Raw genomic sequence first — 18,850 nt, 5'->3', positions numbered from 1 at the left:
AAGATAAACAAACAAACAAACAAAACAAACTCCACGCAAACGAAATACCCCTGCGGCATCTTTTTGAGTTTTTGGATGGCAGTACAACTGGTCCTCGTGGGTATTCCGGACAGATCGGAAAGGCTTTACTTACATGTGATAAAATGCCTATCCGACGATTCGAATCAATACCAAGTAATTTTCCTCATATGGGTGTGACCAATTTAAGCACAGACTAAAGATACCTCTGGGACATTTGTCATTGCGTTTGTACAGGAGAAATTCCCAGTTCACTCGCCACAAGAAGTCCAGAAAAGCTTAATCACTCACGCTGGCTAACTGCGGGGAATCGCATTCTGCGGTTGTATATAGGGACAACAGAACCCTCTGATAATTTAAAAACGCTGGCTACCTTTGTCATGAAGGTATATGCTCCTATGTGGTTTGAAATAAAGTGCAATCTACTCTGTATCAGCTGTGCTTTTCATCTATGGCAGACCATCAGCAAATCTTGCTACCTGTCGGATAAACTAAAGGCCATTGTCGACCCTGTTATTCAAAGAAATGGATTTTTTGGCAACCGCGAAAACAGACTTTTATCAATGCTGTTTGACAAAGAATCACATGTGCGTGAGCTGGGAATACGCCGTATAGGCTACTGCTTGCACGAGAAACTCCCGTTTACACTGAAATCCGGCGCTTCAAACTGCCAAAATTCAATTTTAATGCTGTCAGTTATGTTGATATGATATGCTGGCAAACCGATAACGACAAAACCGAACCTCCAATAACTATGAAAATGACAACAGAGAACTGTAGTCGTTCAAAAACATCAACACAAGCCAACATTCTCTCAATTTCCCCTGCCACACGCAAGCAGTCGAGCGAGGCGTCAAGGTTGTCACGGAGGCCTCTGTTGCAGTATGTGGTGCCGCTATAACCGCGTTGGATTCATCAGAAGTCGGCTACAGTCCAGCAAGGACATGCCCCCGTCTCAATACAAAACAAGATTTTAGATTATGTTCTTAAAAGGTTTGCGTATCTTACATGTACTTGTACCATAATTCTACTTGTAAATATTGATTTTCTGCGTAATTTGCAATGATTTGTGGGAGGCAGTGCAGTTACAAATGTGTAAAAATGGAATTTTTAAAAATTTGAGATTCTTTTTTGAATTTTAAACTTTGTTGGGGCACCCTAAGATATTAATTTTTTTGTTGTGCTTACAATGTCAGTGCACAACTTTTCCGCACTATTAATAAGCGATTAAGAAAAAAAGTTGAAAAACGATCCACCCCAATGTGCAACCTTCTACTCGCAATATTCAAAATTTCTAAAGTTAGTGCCTGGTTCTCAACGAGTTATCAATGGAATCATTTCGAAATATGCTTGCAAAGGAACATTTGCCTATCTTGATGACGTCACGGTGTGTGGTGAGACGCGTGAGGAACACGATAAAAATCTTCAAGTTTTTCTGGGTGCTGCAAAAGACTGTAATCTAACATTTAATGAAGACAAATGTAGTTTTTGCATAGAAACAATAACATTGTTAGGATATCACATCTCGAAAGGTGTGGTTGAACCAGATCCAGAAAGAGTAAAACCAGTTCTTGAAATACCTGTTCCTAACACTGTTAAAGAACTTCAGCGTGTGGTAGGCATGTTTGCTTACTATGCGCAGTGGATACCTCAGTACTCGGAAAAAATTAAACCTCTGGTTTTGTCGAAAACTTTTCCACTTGACAAGCAAGCAATACAAGCTCTCTCCACGTTGAAAAAAGATTTGAGCATTGCTACCCTTGGGACAGTGAATGAACAACTCCCATTTGTGCTTGAAACCGACGCATCCGACAACGCAGTATCAGCAACGCTGAATCAGCAAGGACGGCCTGTAGCTTTGTTTTCGAGGATGCTAAACAAGAGTGAAATTCGATATTTCAGCGTAGAAAAGGAAGCTTTAGCGATCGTCAAAGCAGTACGAAAATGGAAGCATTTCCTAAGTGGTCGTCATTTCACGGTTGTGACATATCAAAGGTCAGTTTCATTTATGTATTCAAGCACAAACAGGTTGTTAATAACAGTAAGACAGGCAGATCGTTAATTACAATCAGTCTTACTGACAGATTGTTGTTCTAGTTATCGTTAAGTTTCCACCATGATTTGATAGTACCACTTAAACCAATTTTAAATCTGAGGTCTTTCTATACGAGTTGCAATGTCACAAAGGAATTGATGGAAGTTTGTGATGTTGTGTAAAACTAAATGTTTGATTTTCCAATCCAATATTGTTTGGTTTTGTCATTTGTAATACAACAAACTTTGTTACAATTTGTATACGGCGATTGTGTTTGTAGGACTGAAATGATTCTTTTACCTTACTCGAACTAGACCTTATCCAACTTCTCTAAAATTTTGTTTTTGCTGTTGTGTTTTTTTTTTACAAAATCACCACTGGAAGAAAGAGACTTCTTTCTCTTTTAATTTTACTTCTGTCAATAACATTGGTTCTGTTTGCGCTTATTAACCCATGATCTTGTAGGACAGCGGATGCTATAGCAGCACCTGCTCTGACTGAAACTCCGTAGCGATCACAGGTTTGAGCAAGTGAAAATAGGGCATGTCTATTTTGAGGTTCAGTTGTAACTATATCTTGTGAACATGATGGAAAAGTAGCAAAAAAATCAATACCACTTTCAATTGAATTTTCATCATCTAAGAAATCATAATCAGCACCTCTTATCTTGCCTTTACCATCCTCTTCAACTCGGATTCTCTTCACCAAACCCTCTTGCTCTAGCAGCTTTCGCTTCGTTCTATTTTGTATCTGCATTGTTTTGGCTTTGTCGATGATGCCTATCATGATGTTTCTCTGTACGTTGGTCTGCTAAGAAAGCTCTTTCTTCGGGCGGTACTTTCATAGCCTTACAGCATGAAAAGGAAATATCATTTGCTTCGCACTTGCATGCTGCTATGTCAAAGAGTTTTTTGGCTCATCTTGAAACTTTTCTATTTTTGACATATTGGCTGTCCTTGTCTACTTTTATAAGACTTAAGCAAATTCCGATGCTTATTTCGATGCTTATTGTGATTTAAATCAGTGCTTCTCAACTCGCGGGATGGTACGCACTTGTGCGGATGAAAAAAATTGTAATGTGAATGACAAACGTGGTGCGGATGAGGTGGATGAAAATTGGTCATGATTTTTACATTTGTTATGCGCAATGATTCAAATCAGCTGTATTGTAATTGGAAATAGGCTTGTGTCTTTGATTCCCTCATACCAATGCACTGTTTATATCTGGTTAACTTCGTTACAAGGTTGCCAGTTCCGCGGTTTTCCGCGGAATTATACTGGTTTCGATTCGAAATTAAAGGTTGCTGGTTTTTGGGCTAGTTTTGTTTGCAATTTTATGGTTTAAAATTATGTGAAATTAAAAAAGTGCGCACCGTTGTTATAAGAGTTGAAAAGCACCGGTTTAAACAATTTGTCAGAATTGTTGATTTATAAACATATTTGTCGAACCATTATGAAAGGTTAACTTAAAATGTTTTGCGGACTTCTTCGGCACAAAACAAATTGTAGTTTTGCATGATTAGAGCTCAGAAATAAAGAATTAGAATTAAAATGTTTTTTCTTCATTCTTATTATTGCTTCGTTTGAAATAGTGACGCTATTTGATATCAACTGCGTTTGTATTAAATACTTTGTGTTTTGAAATGGTTAATTTTGAACTCGTAAATGGTGTTTCTTATGTTTTTTTTTGTTTTTTTTATATCAATGCAAAGTAACTTCAGCGGGTTTAACATGATGTATTGCATACATTACACAAACATAACATAATTAAAAATAAACTCTAACGTTTTCGACACGTACGTGTGTCCTCATCAGGAATTACATATCTGCAATATACGTAAAATGAAAATTAATGATGTTGAAATATGCGCAGGGAATGATCGATTTCCTGCAAACAGGATGGTCTTGTCTTGCTTTTCATCTTTCTTTGAAAAAAATGTTCAAAATTGAAATGAAAGAAATATATCAGAGTTCCATTGAAATCAACTGTGTAGATGAAAATTCATTGAAAAGTCTGATTGAATTTATTTACACTGGTGACATTGATGTCAACAGCAGGAATGTTTGTGATTTGATTGCAGCATCCAATTATTTACAAATTGATGATGTGAAGCAGTTTTGCTTTGATTTTGTGAGTGAAGCTCTTTGTCCCAACAACTGTTTTATTGTTCTTGGTATAGCAGAACACTTCCAAAACAATTCACTGAAAACTGAAAGTGTTGAAATTATTGCCAGAAACTTTGATGCTGCATCAACCACAATTGAGTTCAAAAATTTCACTGAAAAAGATTTGAGAAATTGCATTTCCAAGCAAGATCGATCCATTGTCAATGAAGCCTCAGTATTCACTGCCATATTGGGATGGATCAAACATGATGAAGGAAATCGTGCCAATGAGTTTCCTGAGCTTTTGAAACTCGTAATACTTCACAAACTTCCACCACCATTTTTTGAAGAAGTTGTTTCGAAAAAAAAGTTGGTAACACGAAATCATGAAGTGTGTTTGTTGATGTTTCATGCACAGAACAAAATTGTAAAGAACTTGATGCAAACTGACAAGAACACCAGAATATTGAGCTTAGGTGGAACTGAAACATTGTCCAAAGTAATTGAAGTTTATAATTGTAATGATGAACCACCACTTACCTTCCCTGATTTACCAGATGGTCGAGATTGTGGTTGTGCTGTTGTAATGCGTGGCCATCTGTATTATGTTGGTGGAAGAAAACACAACAAAAAAGATACAATCGTTGTAAGATATTCAGTTTGGCGAATGAATTTATTTGAACAGCAACAAAAATTGAAATGGAAAGAAATGAAATCAATGAATGAGAATAGAAGTAACATGGGAGCAACTGTATTCGATGGAAACTTAGTTGTTGTCGGAGGCCAAACTTCTGGGGAATGCTATTCATCAGTTTTCAATTCATGGCAAGACATACCTCCATTGCAACAAATCAGATATGGAAATGCACTTGTTGCTTGTAAAGATCGTTTGTATGCAATTGGGGGATTCGAAAATGATGAGTATTTGTCATCCGTTGAATGTTTGCAAGGTGGTGAAAGGAAGTGGAAAGTTGTAAGTCCTATGCAAACTCCACGACGATGGTTGGCAGCTGTCTGTTGTAGCGGATTTATTTTTGCTATTGGTGGGCAAACAGGAGAAGGTGACGACACGGAACTAAAAACTGTTGAAAAGTATGATCCATCAACTGATCAATGGACTTACGTCAGTGAGATGAAATTTCATCGATCTGCTTGTTCAGCTTGTGTGTTGAAAGGAAGATTATTTGTTGTTGGTGGAGTTGATGAAAATGGTTTTGTTGTCAAAGAAATAGAGTGTTATGATCCACAAATTAATGAATGGAGCTTGATTGGAAAAACTGATAACCAATTATTTAATCACTCGATTGTTGCTATTTAGTTTTTTCAATATTTTGTGTCGTTTCATAAATGAGTGCAATTTAATTCTATCTTAATACGAGCTGTTTTCGTACGCGAAAAGCATGTCACGGGCTATCTTAGTCCCGTGCTAATTAATCGCTAATAACGGGAGCTATGATAATCACGAGCCAAAATATTTTACAACATAATGGCCATGTGTATTATGCGCATAGAAATTAAATTCTTACCCAACAAATTGATTGAAGTAAATTGTTTCAGATGAAAAAACGTCAGAAAGTCCGTTTTTATTCTAATTTCCCGAAAATAGCTTCAAAATTGAAATTTTTGAATTATAACATAAGTAATGCTAAACTAAACAAAAGACTACTTTTTCTCATAAATTTAAGCCATTTTTAGGTGTTTTTACATTTCAAAGTAATTGCGCTACCGTTTATATTGCACTAACATTAACATACAGTATATAACTAGCATTGCACGAAAATGTCTAGCTTCATGAGACGAAATGCTTACTGTGAAGGGCAGGAAGGTAGAAAAGTGACCAGTTTAGGTTTAGAAAATTTGCAATAAATACAAACTGAAAGTCAAGAAATTTCACAATTCTAGCATATTTCCTTTTATGAAATACCTCACTACTAGAGTGGGGCATCCTCATAAAGCCCCATGTCGCTACAGATAGCGTTAAGAAACTTCCTTTTTAGGTTAATTCACTTGTGTGTAGAGGGTGATATCTTATAATTCCGGTAAGTTTGCAGCTTGTTTTGCAAACACCAATTAAGGCGGTTTGAAACCTGAGATCTTTCTACAAGTTATATTATCACTAACGATTTGATTGAAATGTGTAAAGTGGTGGTGTAATATGTGAGAGCATATTAACTAGATGCAAATTTTTGATAAGATACAAAAGGTTTGGATTGATGTCACTACATTACTATGCCGCTTTCCAACAATTTGTAAGCTTGCGTTTTTGGTAGAACTGTACTGGAGCAAGTATTCAGGAAGAGAACAAATGAATCCAATTTGCTGGAATATGCGAATCAGAACAGACATTCAAGATCGTTAAATGATGTTGAAATATGCGCAGGGAATGATCGTTTTCCTGTAAACAGGGTGGTCTTGTTTTGCTTTTCAATTATTTTGAAAAAATGTTCACAATTAAAATGAAGGAAAAGTACCAGTGTTCCATTGAAGTCAACTGTGTAGATGGAAATTCAATGAAAAGTCTGATTGAATTTATTTACACTGGTGACATTGATATCAACAACGAGAATGTTTGTGATTTGATTGCAGCATCAAATTACTTACACATTATATTTCATAATTCATTAATATATTGATTACAAAATAAAGAGTTGTTAAAAAAGTATAATATGTTATAACAGTAAACAAGACATCACTGCGTGTGCCTTGTTCGAACATGCATAATTGCATGTGCATTGGCAGGCCTGGAGTCACTATACTACACAATAGGGCTACTAGCTATTGCTAAATGATGGTCAAGCTCGCATAACACATTTCGATAATGAAATTGGCAGTGTGTTATAATGATAGAAATACAGCAGTTTGGCGAGCAATATCGCCATAACAATTTCAAGTGTAGTTCTATATGACTCATCCATTAACTAGTATGCACCGTAACTCCTACAGTAGGTTACTGCTCAATTTAGAAACTGTTACATGAGCGGAACTGGAAAACAAAACCAGCATTTGTTAGCGTCGCATCCGAGCTTTTGAGGGCTGTACAGGGTACCAATTTTTCACATATAGTAGCTGGCTTTTTTTCTTTTTTTACCGAGATTCAAATACAGGCCTCTAAGGTTCAGACGGCCATGGTGGCCGAGAAGTCGTTAAATGGCCTCCGAAACTACCACCCAGGTAGGCCATGTCTGGTCGTCGGCTTTTACAAGCCAACATTTCTCCGCTTTCGTTCTATTTCAAATTTTTTTCTCCACATCTTTTCACCTGCATTCGCAACAGTTTTTTACAAATAAAGCAAAGTCTTTTACACGCCGACGAAAAGTATTGATTGTTGACGATTGTTGCCATATAGATCCTTGCGTTTATGTGATTTATTTGTGAATAGTTCTCTCATGGCAGTGAGAGAACAAACAAATTCTAAATTCTGATGCCGCAGACTATGAAGTGTCGATACCTTCGTCGTTTTAGTGTTACCATTACGTGCATTGCATGCATCATGCTGTTTGAAATGAGAGAAGACTTTGTGGTGTTATCAGCTATTAATTACTTTGGGTTAAGGTTAATTGTTCAGTATTTTTGCATCATTTTATAAACGTTTTATTCTTCACTTTTTTAACTCTGTCAGTATCACCCATTATGACGTTTATTTACTGTCCATTTACAAATATTAAAAAGATACTAAAGTTTTTTCATCTTCGTCAAACCTTCATGATTACCGTGAATATGAAAAAACTTCTGTATCTTTTTCATTTAATGAATAAATGACCTAAAAGTGATCGCTCATTTTGAAGAAATGCCTTTGTGCCAGATTTTTTTAGTGTTGGTGTTTCTCTATATTTGTAATTCCATTGACAAATAAGATTGTTTGCAAGTTGATGTTATGAAATTCCTCGCCCATTTGCATCGCAAAAACAATGATAATGATATGTAAATTTAGTGGCTTTCAATAGATTGTAGCACTGATGGCTGAGTACATTAACTGTCAGCTGAACAGTGATTCTCAAACTATGCGTCACAACTTCTAGCAAGAGAGTGAAAAAAGACTCATGAATGTTATCCCATCCCTTCAGTGTATGCTTTGTTTTCATAATTAACGCTTCTTCATTATATGAAGATTAACACTTGTTAAAATGTAAGTCTTAACAAATCCATTGTTGGTGCATGACACGACCAAACAAAAAATATCGAGAGCATAGCAAGAAAAAGTATTGAGAACCAACAAAGATTAGAACAAAACAATTTCAGCATCTTCTGGTTGGGGAATGGATTTATCTGGTCAAAAATTGCAATGAAAGGAAGTCAAGTCAATGAACAAGGTAAAGTCTGTGATGGGAGCAACTGTTTTTAATAACAATTTCGTTGTTGATGGTCGCTAAGGACCAGCGGAATGTTATTTATCGAGTTTTAATTCATGGCAAGACTTACCTTCATTGTAACAAAACAGACAAGGAAATTCACTTGTTGCTTGCAAAGATGGTTTGTATGCAATTGGTGGATATTGTAATGAGGAATATTCGTCATCTGTAGAAATGTTTGCAAAGTGGTGAAGGAAGATGGAATGCTGTAAGTCCCATGCAAATTTCATGACGATAGCTGCCGGTTGTGATGGATTTATTTATGTGATTTGTAAGAAGGCTGGAGAATCAAGCTGATAAATAATTTTATTCTAGTGACATAAGTTTTCATCAATCTAGTTTTTCTGTTTGTCTTTTAAATTGAAGAATATTTGTTATTGGTGGACTTGATGAGACATCTTAACCAGTCAAAGATATAGTGTGCTATATGACCTACAATCTAACGAATGGAGTATTGTTGGAAAAAGTGTTGAAGAACTGTTTAATCATTCAGTTATAGCCATTTAACGTTTCTATCAATAATGAGAACTCCGTTTGTTGCGTCATTATGATTCTGCCGTGACGTGCATGTTGCTTAGATATAGAGACCAATACTTGGATTTTAATTGTTTGTTTTTCGTGCTTGCGTAGTTTGTTTGTGAAATAAATTAATTTGTTTGTTTATAAGTTTATATTAAACATATAAGCTTCATCTTTCGTTTGTTTCTTCTCTATTGATTTGTTTCTTCTTGTATTGCATGATTATGTTTTATAAATGGTACCAAATCACAAGCATTAAATGAGATTGTTTCATCAACACTACCAACTATAGATATAACCGTCTACATAACCAATATTTTTCAATGAAAAATTTTTCAACGAATCAAAATATTTCATATTTTGTTGTCCTTTGGTTTGTTTGCCTTGCAACATCCCAGACAACATTTAATTTTTCAACGAGTTGCTTCTGGCTATATGTCCGAAACATCTAAATTTTTTGAGATTAATATTGTTAGACTCCTGTCATCGTCCATTTGTTTGGTAAAACATTCATTAGTTTTTCTTTCCATTCAACTGATACCTAACAGCCTCCTGCAGCACCACATTTCAAAACTTTTTATCTTTTTAAAGTCACGTTTTTTCCGTGTTCAAATCTCACATCCATACGTGGCAATTGGGAAAACGAGAGTTTGCTGTAATCTTAACTTTCTGTTTTTACCAATTGACCTCTGTTTCCACACCGTTGTAAGTGATGTCACAGCTGTTTTTGCCATTGAAATTCGCCTTCTAATTTCTGTGCTATCATCGTAAGTGTCTGTTATGACACTGCCGAGATAGAAGAAACTACTTACATTTTCAACAACATTTACACGCAATTGCAATTTCATGGATCCAACATTTTTATTACCTAGAGTGCTTGATGTATTTGCAATTAACTTTCAATCAGTGAATAAATATTGTAATGAAACATCAAAATATGTGTGCTGCAGTTTTGCTCACTTTGTCTGTATATCTCTTTAATATTTTCTATGAAGGTGTTTGTTAACTTAACCATCCAATTTATACTTAATTTAGATTCTTTCAATAAGTCTAATGAATGCAAACTCTGCAGCGTTTGTGAATAGTTGCAGGCAGGCGATTAGGCTGCTTGTGGATTGTTTTTAGCATTACTTCTTTTCTTGTTTCGTTCCAATCAATTATTTTATGTTAACTGATTACAACAAATTCATGGTTTAAATTAGACTTCACGCTGTTGCTATTCTGTGCATTTATAAAACGATTTAACAAGTATTTAGAATCGCTATGTTTTTATGTTGCAGCCAGGTTGTAATTTGTATTCAGTATTTCAAGCATGTTTTAAAAATAAGTCATTGATAAGCATGTCCTTTTCATTTGTTGGTAGAACTGATCTGGACCAAGTATCCAGAAAGAAAACAAATAGATCCAATTTGCTGGAATATGCGAATCAGAACAGACAGTCAGGATCGTTTAATGATGTTGAAATATGCGCAGGGAATGATCGTTTTCCTCCAAACAGGATGGTCTTGTCTTGCTTTTCATCTTTCTTTGAAACAATGTTTAAAATTGAGATGAAAGAAAAATTTCAGAGTTCCATTGAAATCGACTGTTTAGATGGAAATTCAATGAAAAGTCTGATTGAATTTATTTACACTGGAGACATTGATATCAACAACGAGAATGTTTGTGATTTGATTGCATCATCCAATTACTTACAAATTGATGATGTGAAGCAGTTTTGCTTTGATTTTGTGAGTGAAGCTCTCAGTCCAAACAACTGTTTTATTGTTCTTGATATAGCAGAAAATTTTCAAAACAATTCACTGAAAACTGAAAGTGTTGAAATTATTGCCAGAAATTTTGATGCAGCATCAACTACAATTGAGTTTAAAAGTTTCAATGAAAAAGATCTGAGAAATTGCATTTCAAAACAAGATCGATCCATTGTCAATGAAGCTTCAGTATTCACTGCCATATTGGGATGGATCAAACATGATGAAGGAAATCGTTCCAGTGAGTTTCCTGGGCTTTTGAAACTTGTAGATCTTCACAAACTTTCACCAAAATTTCTTAATCATTTTGTTTGTACAGAAAATTTGGTTATGCAAAATTTTGAGCTTTGTAAAATGTGTATTCAAGCACAAAACAATGTAATTGATTATTTATTGCAAACAGACAGAAACACCAGAATATTAAGCTTAGGTGGAACTAGGACGTTGTTCAAAGTTACTGAAGTTTACAACTGCAATAGCGAACCACCACTTACCTTCCCTAATTTACCACATGGTCGCCATGCCGGTTGTGCTGCTGTAATGCGTGGTCATCTGTATTATGTTGGTGGGTTGCAGCAAGATGACGAGAAACACGACGACAATGACGATGAAAACAGCATTGCAACAGTTTTAGATTGCCGAGTTGGTTTATCTGGTCAGGAATTGAAATGGGAAGAAGTCAAGTCAATGAGAAATGAAAGGTCTAGTATGGGCGCAACTATTTTTGATTGCAACCTAGTTGTTGTCGGCGACCAAGAACCAGGAGAATGTTATTCACCATTTTCTGATTCATGGCAAGACATACCTCCATTACAACATAGCAGAGAAGCAAATACACTCGTTTCTTGCAAAGATAGTTTGTATGCAATTGGTGGCTATGGCAATGATGAATATTTGTCATCTGTTGAATGTTTGCAAATTGGTGAAAGAAAATGGAAGAAAATTATTCCTATGCAAACACCACGACGATGGCTGGCAGCTGTATGCTGTGATGGGTTTATTTATGCCATTGGTGGTGAAAGTGTTGCTACTGCACTAAAAAGTGTTGAGATATATGATCCATCAATCGATGCATGGGCTTACGTCAGTGAGATGAATTTTCATCGAAGTTCTTGTTCAGCTTGTGTGTTGAAAGGAAGAATATTTGTTGTTGGTGGACTTAATAAAGAAGAAAAGGCTGTTAAAGAAATAGAGTGTTATGACCCAATGCTCAATCAATGGACCGTTGTTGGAGAAACTGTTTATAAATTGAATACATGAATTCAATAAGGGCCCAATTACCAGAAATGTGATTTTGAGATAAACGCGTTTTATTTTTTACTGCCATTTATCTTAGTGCTGGAACTTCAATATTGGTTATATGTTTAGATATACTGGTAAGTAGTAATAAGCATGAAAATTTCATCAGGGGGAGGTTCTGCTACGAAACTGTGGGGAAGTTAATTCACCAAAATTGGGCCCTTTTACAAATCAACAAGATTGTATGTGCTACCAACTCTTTTTTGACTATTTTATTAATAAGAAAATGGGCACAGAATATAATAAGATTGATTCAACTACACAGAGAAAGGCAAAACTATCATGCAGCAATGTTTACAACATTTCAAAGTCATGGTCACTCTTCATAATCGGACTTTTCTTCAGGTTCACCGTGAGGCATGTGCGTATTCAAGGTCTTCATGAATTCTCTTCCCTCTTCTCCCAGATATCGTGCCAGTGACTGCACATCTTTTACTTTCTTAGGATTAACTGAACATGGACCACTGTGTAGGGGTTCAGTGGGGTATTCCACTCGGGTGAATGCTGGTTTAAAAGGCGAAACTTTTGTTCGATCGTTCCATTCATATCTGTAGAGGTTACGATTTGTAGCTTGTTAGGAGCATCATAGTTAAAAACTTTGTACTGTGTTATTTTCCAGTCCTTCACGTTGGTTTTGTAGCATTAACCAAGTGCAGCTTTGAAATCTTTCATTTGATTTCCTTTCATGACGGTTAGCTGGAAACGCTCGCGTATCATTTCGTTCCATCCGGAGTACAACTCCACATGGTCTCGTCTTCTCTGCATCCTCTCGATAATGCCGAACTGTCGGTCACATGGTTGGTAACTGTGACCGCGCATGGGCAGACGGTGTGTTACAGAGTCAAATCTGCCATTCAATACTAAAGTATGCAGGTATTGCACCATGGTATTGTTGTGGTTTTGGCCGCGACACCCATCGGTAAATACATGCAATTTGCGTGCATTTGCATCAAGGTGATTAGTGATGTAGTCATGAAGGCAGCTCAAGACCTCATTTGCACCCCTTCTAGCCTGTTTCAGGCCAGGTATATATTCGACTTTTCCCAGTTTTTGCCAAATGTATACCAAAAACAAATAACGACAGCTGCCGGCTATAAAACACATCTCCTGTTGCAATGTGTGGATATGGCATATTTTGCTTAAAATCAAAACACAGACACTCTGTGTCCTCTTGATCTTTCACCAGTGCAGTTTTTCTTTCAGTGGCGTAAAGAATTCTTTGGCTTTTCGCTTGTGTACCGGTATATCAAGTTTGACTTTCAGTGCTCTCTGAGCGGCAGCGTTTGATTCAAGCTTTATGTTTGCTTCATGCTCAGCACACACTGTGCATACATCTGTCTTTGGTCTCCCAAAGCCATAGTTGAAATTTAGTTTGTAGTACCTACTCATAATAGTACTGATACTTCACTTCACAGTCTAGCTTTTGTGGGTCTTTACCATCTTTGTACTCAGCATAATGTTGTGGATAATGTGTCTCGAGAAACTAAGTATACATCTTAAGGACATTGAGGTCAGACCCAAGATAGCGCCTTTTGTTCCCGTGACCACCATAGTGAGACACCCGGTAGGGGAAGCTGCAAATATGAGTATCGATTTTCAGCTTGATATCATCACTTTTAGTAATCTGTTTGCCATTCTTCCCTCTTTTGTTCTTTGGTGTGGTTCCTTGGTATCCAACATTTTGTGGCATCAGTTAGCCCAATAATGCATCTTTATTTGCATCTAATAAAAGAATAACAAACACTTTAGCCTATCAGTGCCAACAAATAGTAACCTACTGTAGTGACAGTTAAAGATACCGGTACTTAATAGCTGCATGAAAGGCTATACCATGATATATAAGCACAACTAGAATAAAAAAATATTGCTGAAACTGATTACCAGTACCGAAAGGAAAGACCAAATTAAACACATAGGCATGGACTTCTAAATAGTAGCATCTGGACTGGAAACTTACAGTTGGCCAACAGTGGGCCAACAGGGTTAGTTACTTGGCTGTTGGCCCATTGTTGGCCAACTGTTGTACCAACTGTTTGGCCTACTGTTGCCCACTGAGTTTTCAGTCCAGATGCTACTATTTAGAAGTCCATGACACAGGCCTACGTAAGTTACTGTAATGTTAAGTAAGCTATAGGCTAGGCCTAGCCTAAAACTAAAAACTCAACCATAAAAAATAAGTTGTTCTTTGCTACAGAAATTAAGTTATTATACCTGCAGTTGTTTCCAGTTTTTCTAGCATCGATCTCCTTTCCTTTGCTATTGGTGTAACTTTTCCCTTCAGCCCTCATTTTTTTAGCAGCATTCCGACCCCATTCTTTTTCTTCCTCTTACTTCACTAGCTTCTTCACAAGTTGCATCAGTAACTGTTGGTTCAGACATCTTCATAGGAATTACCTTTTTATTCAGAGATAAACTGAAGGCTACCGTAGGCTACTGTATATAACGACAAGGCTGATGCTGTGGGCTACTCTACCAGTACCACAGACCAGTAGACTGTATGACAAACTAAACTAGTGCTGCCAATTCTAATATTACTAATCTTTATTCAAAGGAAAGTAATCTAAAAATGCAAAAATAATGTTTAATACATAAATAGTAAGCTGTTGCTATATTTAGCTACAGCTGTAAAAGTCCCACGAGCAAAGTCCGGCAGACTACACAAAGCCAACATTGTTTTCGCTTTAGCTGAATGAATGCAACAAGGGCCCAATTCCACCAGTTGGGCCCTTGTTGCATTCAGTAGAAATATTGACCGAGCATTTTTCACGTTTTGGTTATAGTAAATCGCCTGTTTTTGCACGCATCATGTAGAGGACACCAAGAAGAGGAGAAAAACACAAAAAAGTGAAAATTGGCAAAATGTGGAATTGGGCCCTTTTTGAATTCACGTATTCAATTGTTAAACCATTCGGTTGTTGCCATCTAGATCCCTGCGTTTATGTGTTTCTCGCATCGTTTCTATCTGATCTCACTGTCATGAATTGGATAAGAACCGGTCATTAAGGCAAAGATCATCATATATCATCATCAAAGGTGGCTAGTGGCTAAGCAAGTGCGGCATGACAGTCTAGACGTCAGCGGTGATAAATCCATAAAAAATAATGACGGTGAGCTCTCCATCGACGAAGAAAGAAAGTCGCATGGAAACAGCAGTTATTTGTAACAGCAGTAACAGTTTATTGTTGCTTTAGATGAATGTTGCAACTAGTGCTAGAAACGATAATTATCCTGATGAACACCCAAGATTTTTAGTATTCATACTTACATATTTTAGTGTAATATATTTTCAATATTCAATTCAACTTGAAATCATCTTCTTTCTGATTAAATGCTTTGTTTTGTATATTATTGATTTGTCTTATTGTTTCCATTTTATGTTGCAGCTATGTTATAATTGTCATTCAGTATTTTAAGCAGTTAGTTTAAGGAGTTAATTGGTAAACATGTCCTTTTCACTTATAGTCCAGTCAAAATAGGGTTTGACCCACCACTAATTGCAAATGTTTCGACCCATACATTTTCTGAAAGCTTGCGTCATACAGAATAACATACTAAAAATCTGCTACGAAAAATTTAGTGGAACCCCCTTTTTAGGGGTAAAAACAAAATGGCCGCCATGTGTCCTAAAAAATCTTCATTTCTCCATATTTTTTCACCTAATTCATATAATTTAGGTCTGTAAAAGAGCTCATTGACTCTATTGGACATTTGATGAACGGAACTGGACTTCAACAACTCTTGGAAATAGTTTATGCACCTAATTCAGTGGTCCACATGCTGTCCGGAAAAGCAGTGAGTCGCGCAGTCAAAGCATTAGATATCAACTTGTTTCATATTCCTGAATCCGATGGGTGCTTTTCAAATGACCACGAACAGGACAACCACTTGATTCTTTAGTTGGGACATCTAATGAAACGACTACTATTAGGCGCAGTGTCTCCATCAGATTTAGACAGAGATGTACGTATACGCCGCAAATTCTACGCCACATACTTGCGGCGTAGAGTTTTTGTTTACGCTAACGCTTGCGGCCACATTTTTTTGGATAGTTTGCGCTTGAGGCTACGCCGTAAAGTTTTCGCGTTTTTTTAGAGCATAGCATCAACGCATACATTTTAATGTTCTTTTTTCGCTACAACACGCCAGTACTTTCCAGCGCTGCAGTTCAATGGGCAAAGATATATTGGAACCAAAACACAGCAAAATGTCAGATGAACGCTTTCAGATGCTTGTGTTTCTTCGTGGAAATTCAAAATAAAACTTATTTGTTTTGAGTGGTTTATACCGTGTTAATGTTTGGCATCGAACAAACAAAATGAGTTTACGCTAGTGTATGCGCTGACGCCGCCAACTTTTTTTACAAGTTGCGTTGACGCATGCGGGGTATGTTTTTTCGAACGTTTGCGTTAACGCTGACGGCGTCAATATTTTTTGTATGCGCGTACATCACTGGATTTAGATCAGAATGAAGTGCTTCAGTGCTTAGAACAGAAAGTACAGCAAACTAAAGACACCCTAAAAGAATTTAGAACAGCACGACTTTGGCTACACTACATTTCGATGGTCACAATCCTGTGCATATTCATTAAAGCAGAGCGACTAGGCTTATGGCCATTGTATCTGCAGTCCATGTATGAAATGCTTCCGTACTTGGCAGTATCAGGTCACAATCACTATGTGAAAAGTATCCACTTGTACCTAGCCAAGATGTCCAAACTTCAGAGTGAGATGCCTCTTGTCCACAAGCACTTCATGGAAGGACATCACGTTGTTCGTCGCACAAACAGATGCTGGGCTGGTCTCTGGACTGACCTGACAATCGAACAATGTCTAATGAGGAGCCTGAAGTCAAGGGGTGGACTTACAAGGGGCGTGGATTGACAGAGACACAACGACTCATCTGGGTTCTATCTGCACCAGCATGCGTCCAAGTAAATGAAACCATGCAAGAGTTCACAGGGGTGAAATTTCTCACAAGTGAGCAACACAAAGAGAGTACGGTACCCCAGCAAGGATGAGCAGAGATATGAAAGATCTTCAAGATATAATTCAGTATTTGACAGTGAGAAATCCATTTCGAAAGGATGGCCCACCAAGCCTGAGAAGCATAGTGACAGGCATTGCAGCTCATGACAGTGTCAACTGTGACAGCATGAGATGTAGGTATGAAAATCCTTGCACTAATGCCTGGAGTAAAGGTGACTGAGCATTCCTTCAGAAAGAAACACCTAGCCATCACCATGGGTGCAAAAGAATCGGTCAAAGTCAAGGACAGGGAAGTGAGCGTTGATCCCATCCTCCTATTTCAACGTTTAGTCTGTGCTGGCACAACAACGAATCAGCTACCAAAGGTATTCCAGTATGAACTTTATCAATTTCCATCAGCCTTGTTTGAATCAAAGTCCATCATTAGACCAGCCAACAAGGCCTCCTTGGCTGACTTCTTGTGGTGTTCATCAATTGAGTCTGCTCCAAAACCATCTAAGCCCTTAGTCCAGCATGTACTAAATGGAGGGGCCCTGCTCCATAAACTTCCTTGGACAAAAGGAGCTGCATGGGATAAAATCATGCAGATGTACACTAATTATGTGATGTCCAAATATGGAGCTTGTATTGTTGTGTTTGATGGTTACACAGATTCGCCTTCCACAAAAGATGGTGCTCTCTTCCGAAGAACTGTTGGTAGGATTGGGGCTGAAGTAATCTTCGATCCAACAATGAAGCTCCAAACCAAAAAGGAAGACTTTCTTGCTAACCATAAAAATAAACAGCGACTAATCCATATGATAGGGGACAGACTCGAAAGAGCAGGATGTGTTGTCCACCATGCCAGAGGAGATGCAGATGTCCTGATAGTAGAAACCGCGATGTCATCTGCACAGCAACAAGACACTGTAGTTTTAGCAAGTGATACTGACATTCTGATTTTGCTCATACATTACAAGAAGAGGAATACCACACACAACATCTGGTTGCAAACAGCATCTAAAAAGGGCACTAAAAAACCATCAAAGTGCTGGAACATTTCAGTCACCAGAAAACTTCTTGGAGACACTGTGTCAAATAATCTTCTCTTTGCCCATGCACTGTTGGGATGTGATACCACTTCAAGGGTATTTGAAATAGGCAAAAAGAAAGCTGTTACAAAACTAAGAACTGATGAAAACTTCAGAACAGCTGCAGCAACTTTCATGTCATTCTCTGCAAATGCAAATGATGTTGTAAAAGCAGGGAAGTCGGCTCTAATTTCCATGTACAATGGAAGGCAAGGTGACAATCTTGACGATCTAAGATATCAAATTTTCTGTGAAAAGACAGCAAGAAGTACGACTGCAGTAGACCCAAGTTCTCTTCCTCCCACGTCATCAGCAGCGAGGTTTCACAGTCTCAGGGTATATCATCAAGTGCAGGTGTGGCTGGGTCATGAGACAGATGTGCCAGGGGAACAGTGGGGTTGGCGTTTTAGTGAAGGCAGTCTGGTGCCTGTGATGACAGACAAACCTCCAGCTCCATCTCAGTTCCTGGAAATGATTGTCTGCAACTGCACGACCGGCTGTTCTACACTTCGATGCACATGCCGGAAATCTGGTTTAGAATGTACATTGTACAGTTGCATGTGGTCAGAGATGTACGTATACGCCGCAAATTCTACGCCACATACTTGCGGCGTAGACTTTTTGTTTGCGCTAACGCTTGCAGCCACATTTTTTTTGAATAGTTTGCGCTTGAGGCTACGCCGTAAAGTTTTCGCGTTTTTTTAGCGCATAGCGTCA

At 37.5% G+C, this 18,850-nt stretch overlaps 3 protein-coding genes across 3 annotated transcripts in view; all 3 read left to right on the top strand.

The window, feature by feature from the left end:
• LOC145776860 (kelch-like protein 25) overlaps positions 1–18,850 on the top strand; it is a 115,070-nt gene that overhangs the window by 53,702 nt on the left and 42,518 nt on the right. The gene's annotated exons all lie outside the window — the stretch shown is intronic.
• Positions 4,005–5,477, top strand: LOC145776853 (kelch-like protein 6). Its single transcript, XM_082588074.1, has one exon. It carries the CDS (start codon positions 4,005–4,007, stop codon positions 5,475–5,477), a length of 1,473 nt encoding a protein of 490 aa, XP_082444200.1.
• LOC145776852 (kelch-like protein 25) lies at positions 10,368–12,038 on the top strand. Its single transcript, XM_082588073.1, has one exon. It carries the CDS (start codon positions 10,368–10,370, stop codon positions 12,036–12,038), a length of 1,671 nt encoding a protein of 556 aa, XP_082444199.1.

This window comes from Aplidium turbinatum, chromosome 9 (assembly GCF_918807975.1).
Source record: "Aplidium turbinatum chromosome 9, kaAplTurb1.1, whole genome shotgun sequence".
NCBI classification, from domain to species: domain Eukaryota; kingdom Metazoa; phylum Chordata; class Ascidiacea; order Aplousobranchia; family Polyclinidae; genus Aplidium; species Aplidium turbinatum.
The sequence above is the reverse complement of the archived record's forward strand: the minus strand, read 5'-3'. Positions and strand labels throughout refer to the sequence as shown.

Excerpts from the sequence above, each read along its gene's own strand:
- LOC145776853 (XM_082588074.1), top strand. The coding sequence starts at position 4,005 with ATGAAAGAAATATATCAGAGTTCCATTGAAATCAACTGTGTAGATGAA.
- LOC145776852 (XM_082588073.1), top strand. The coding sequence starts at position 10,368 with ATGTCCTTTTCATTTGTTGGTAGAACTGATCTGGACCAAGTATCCAGA.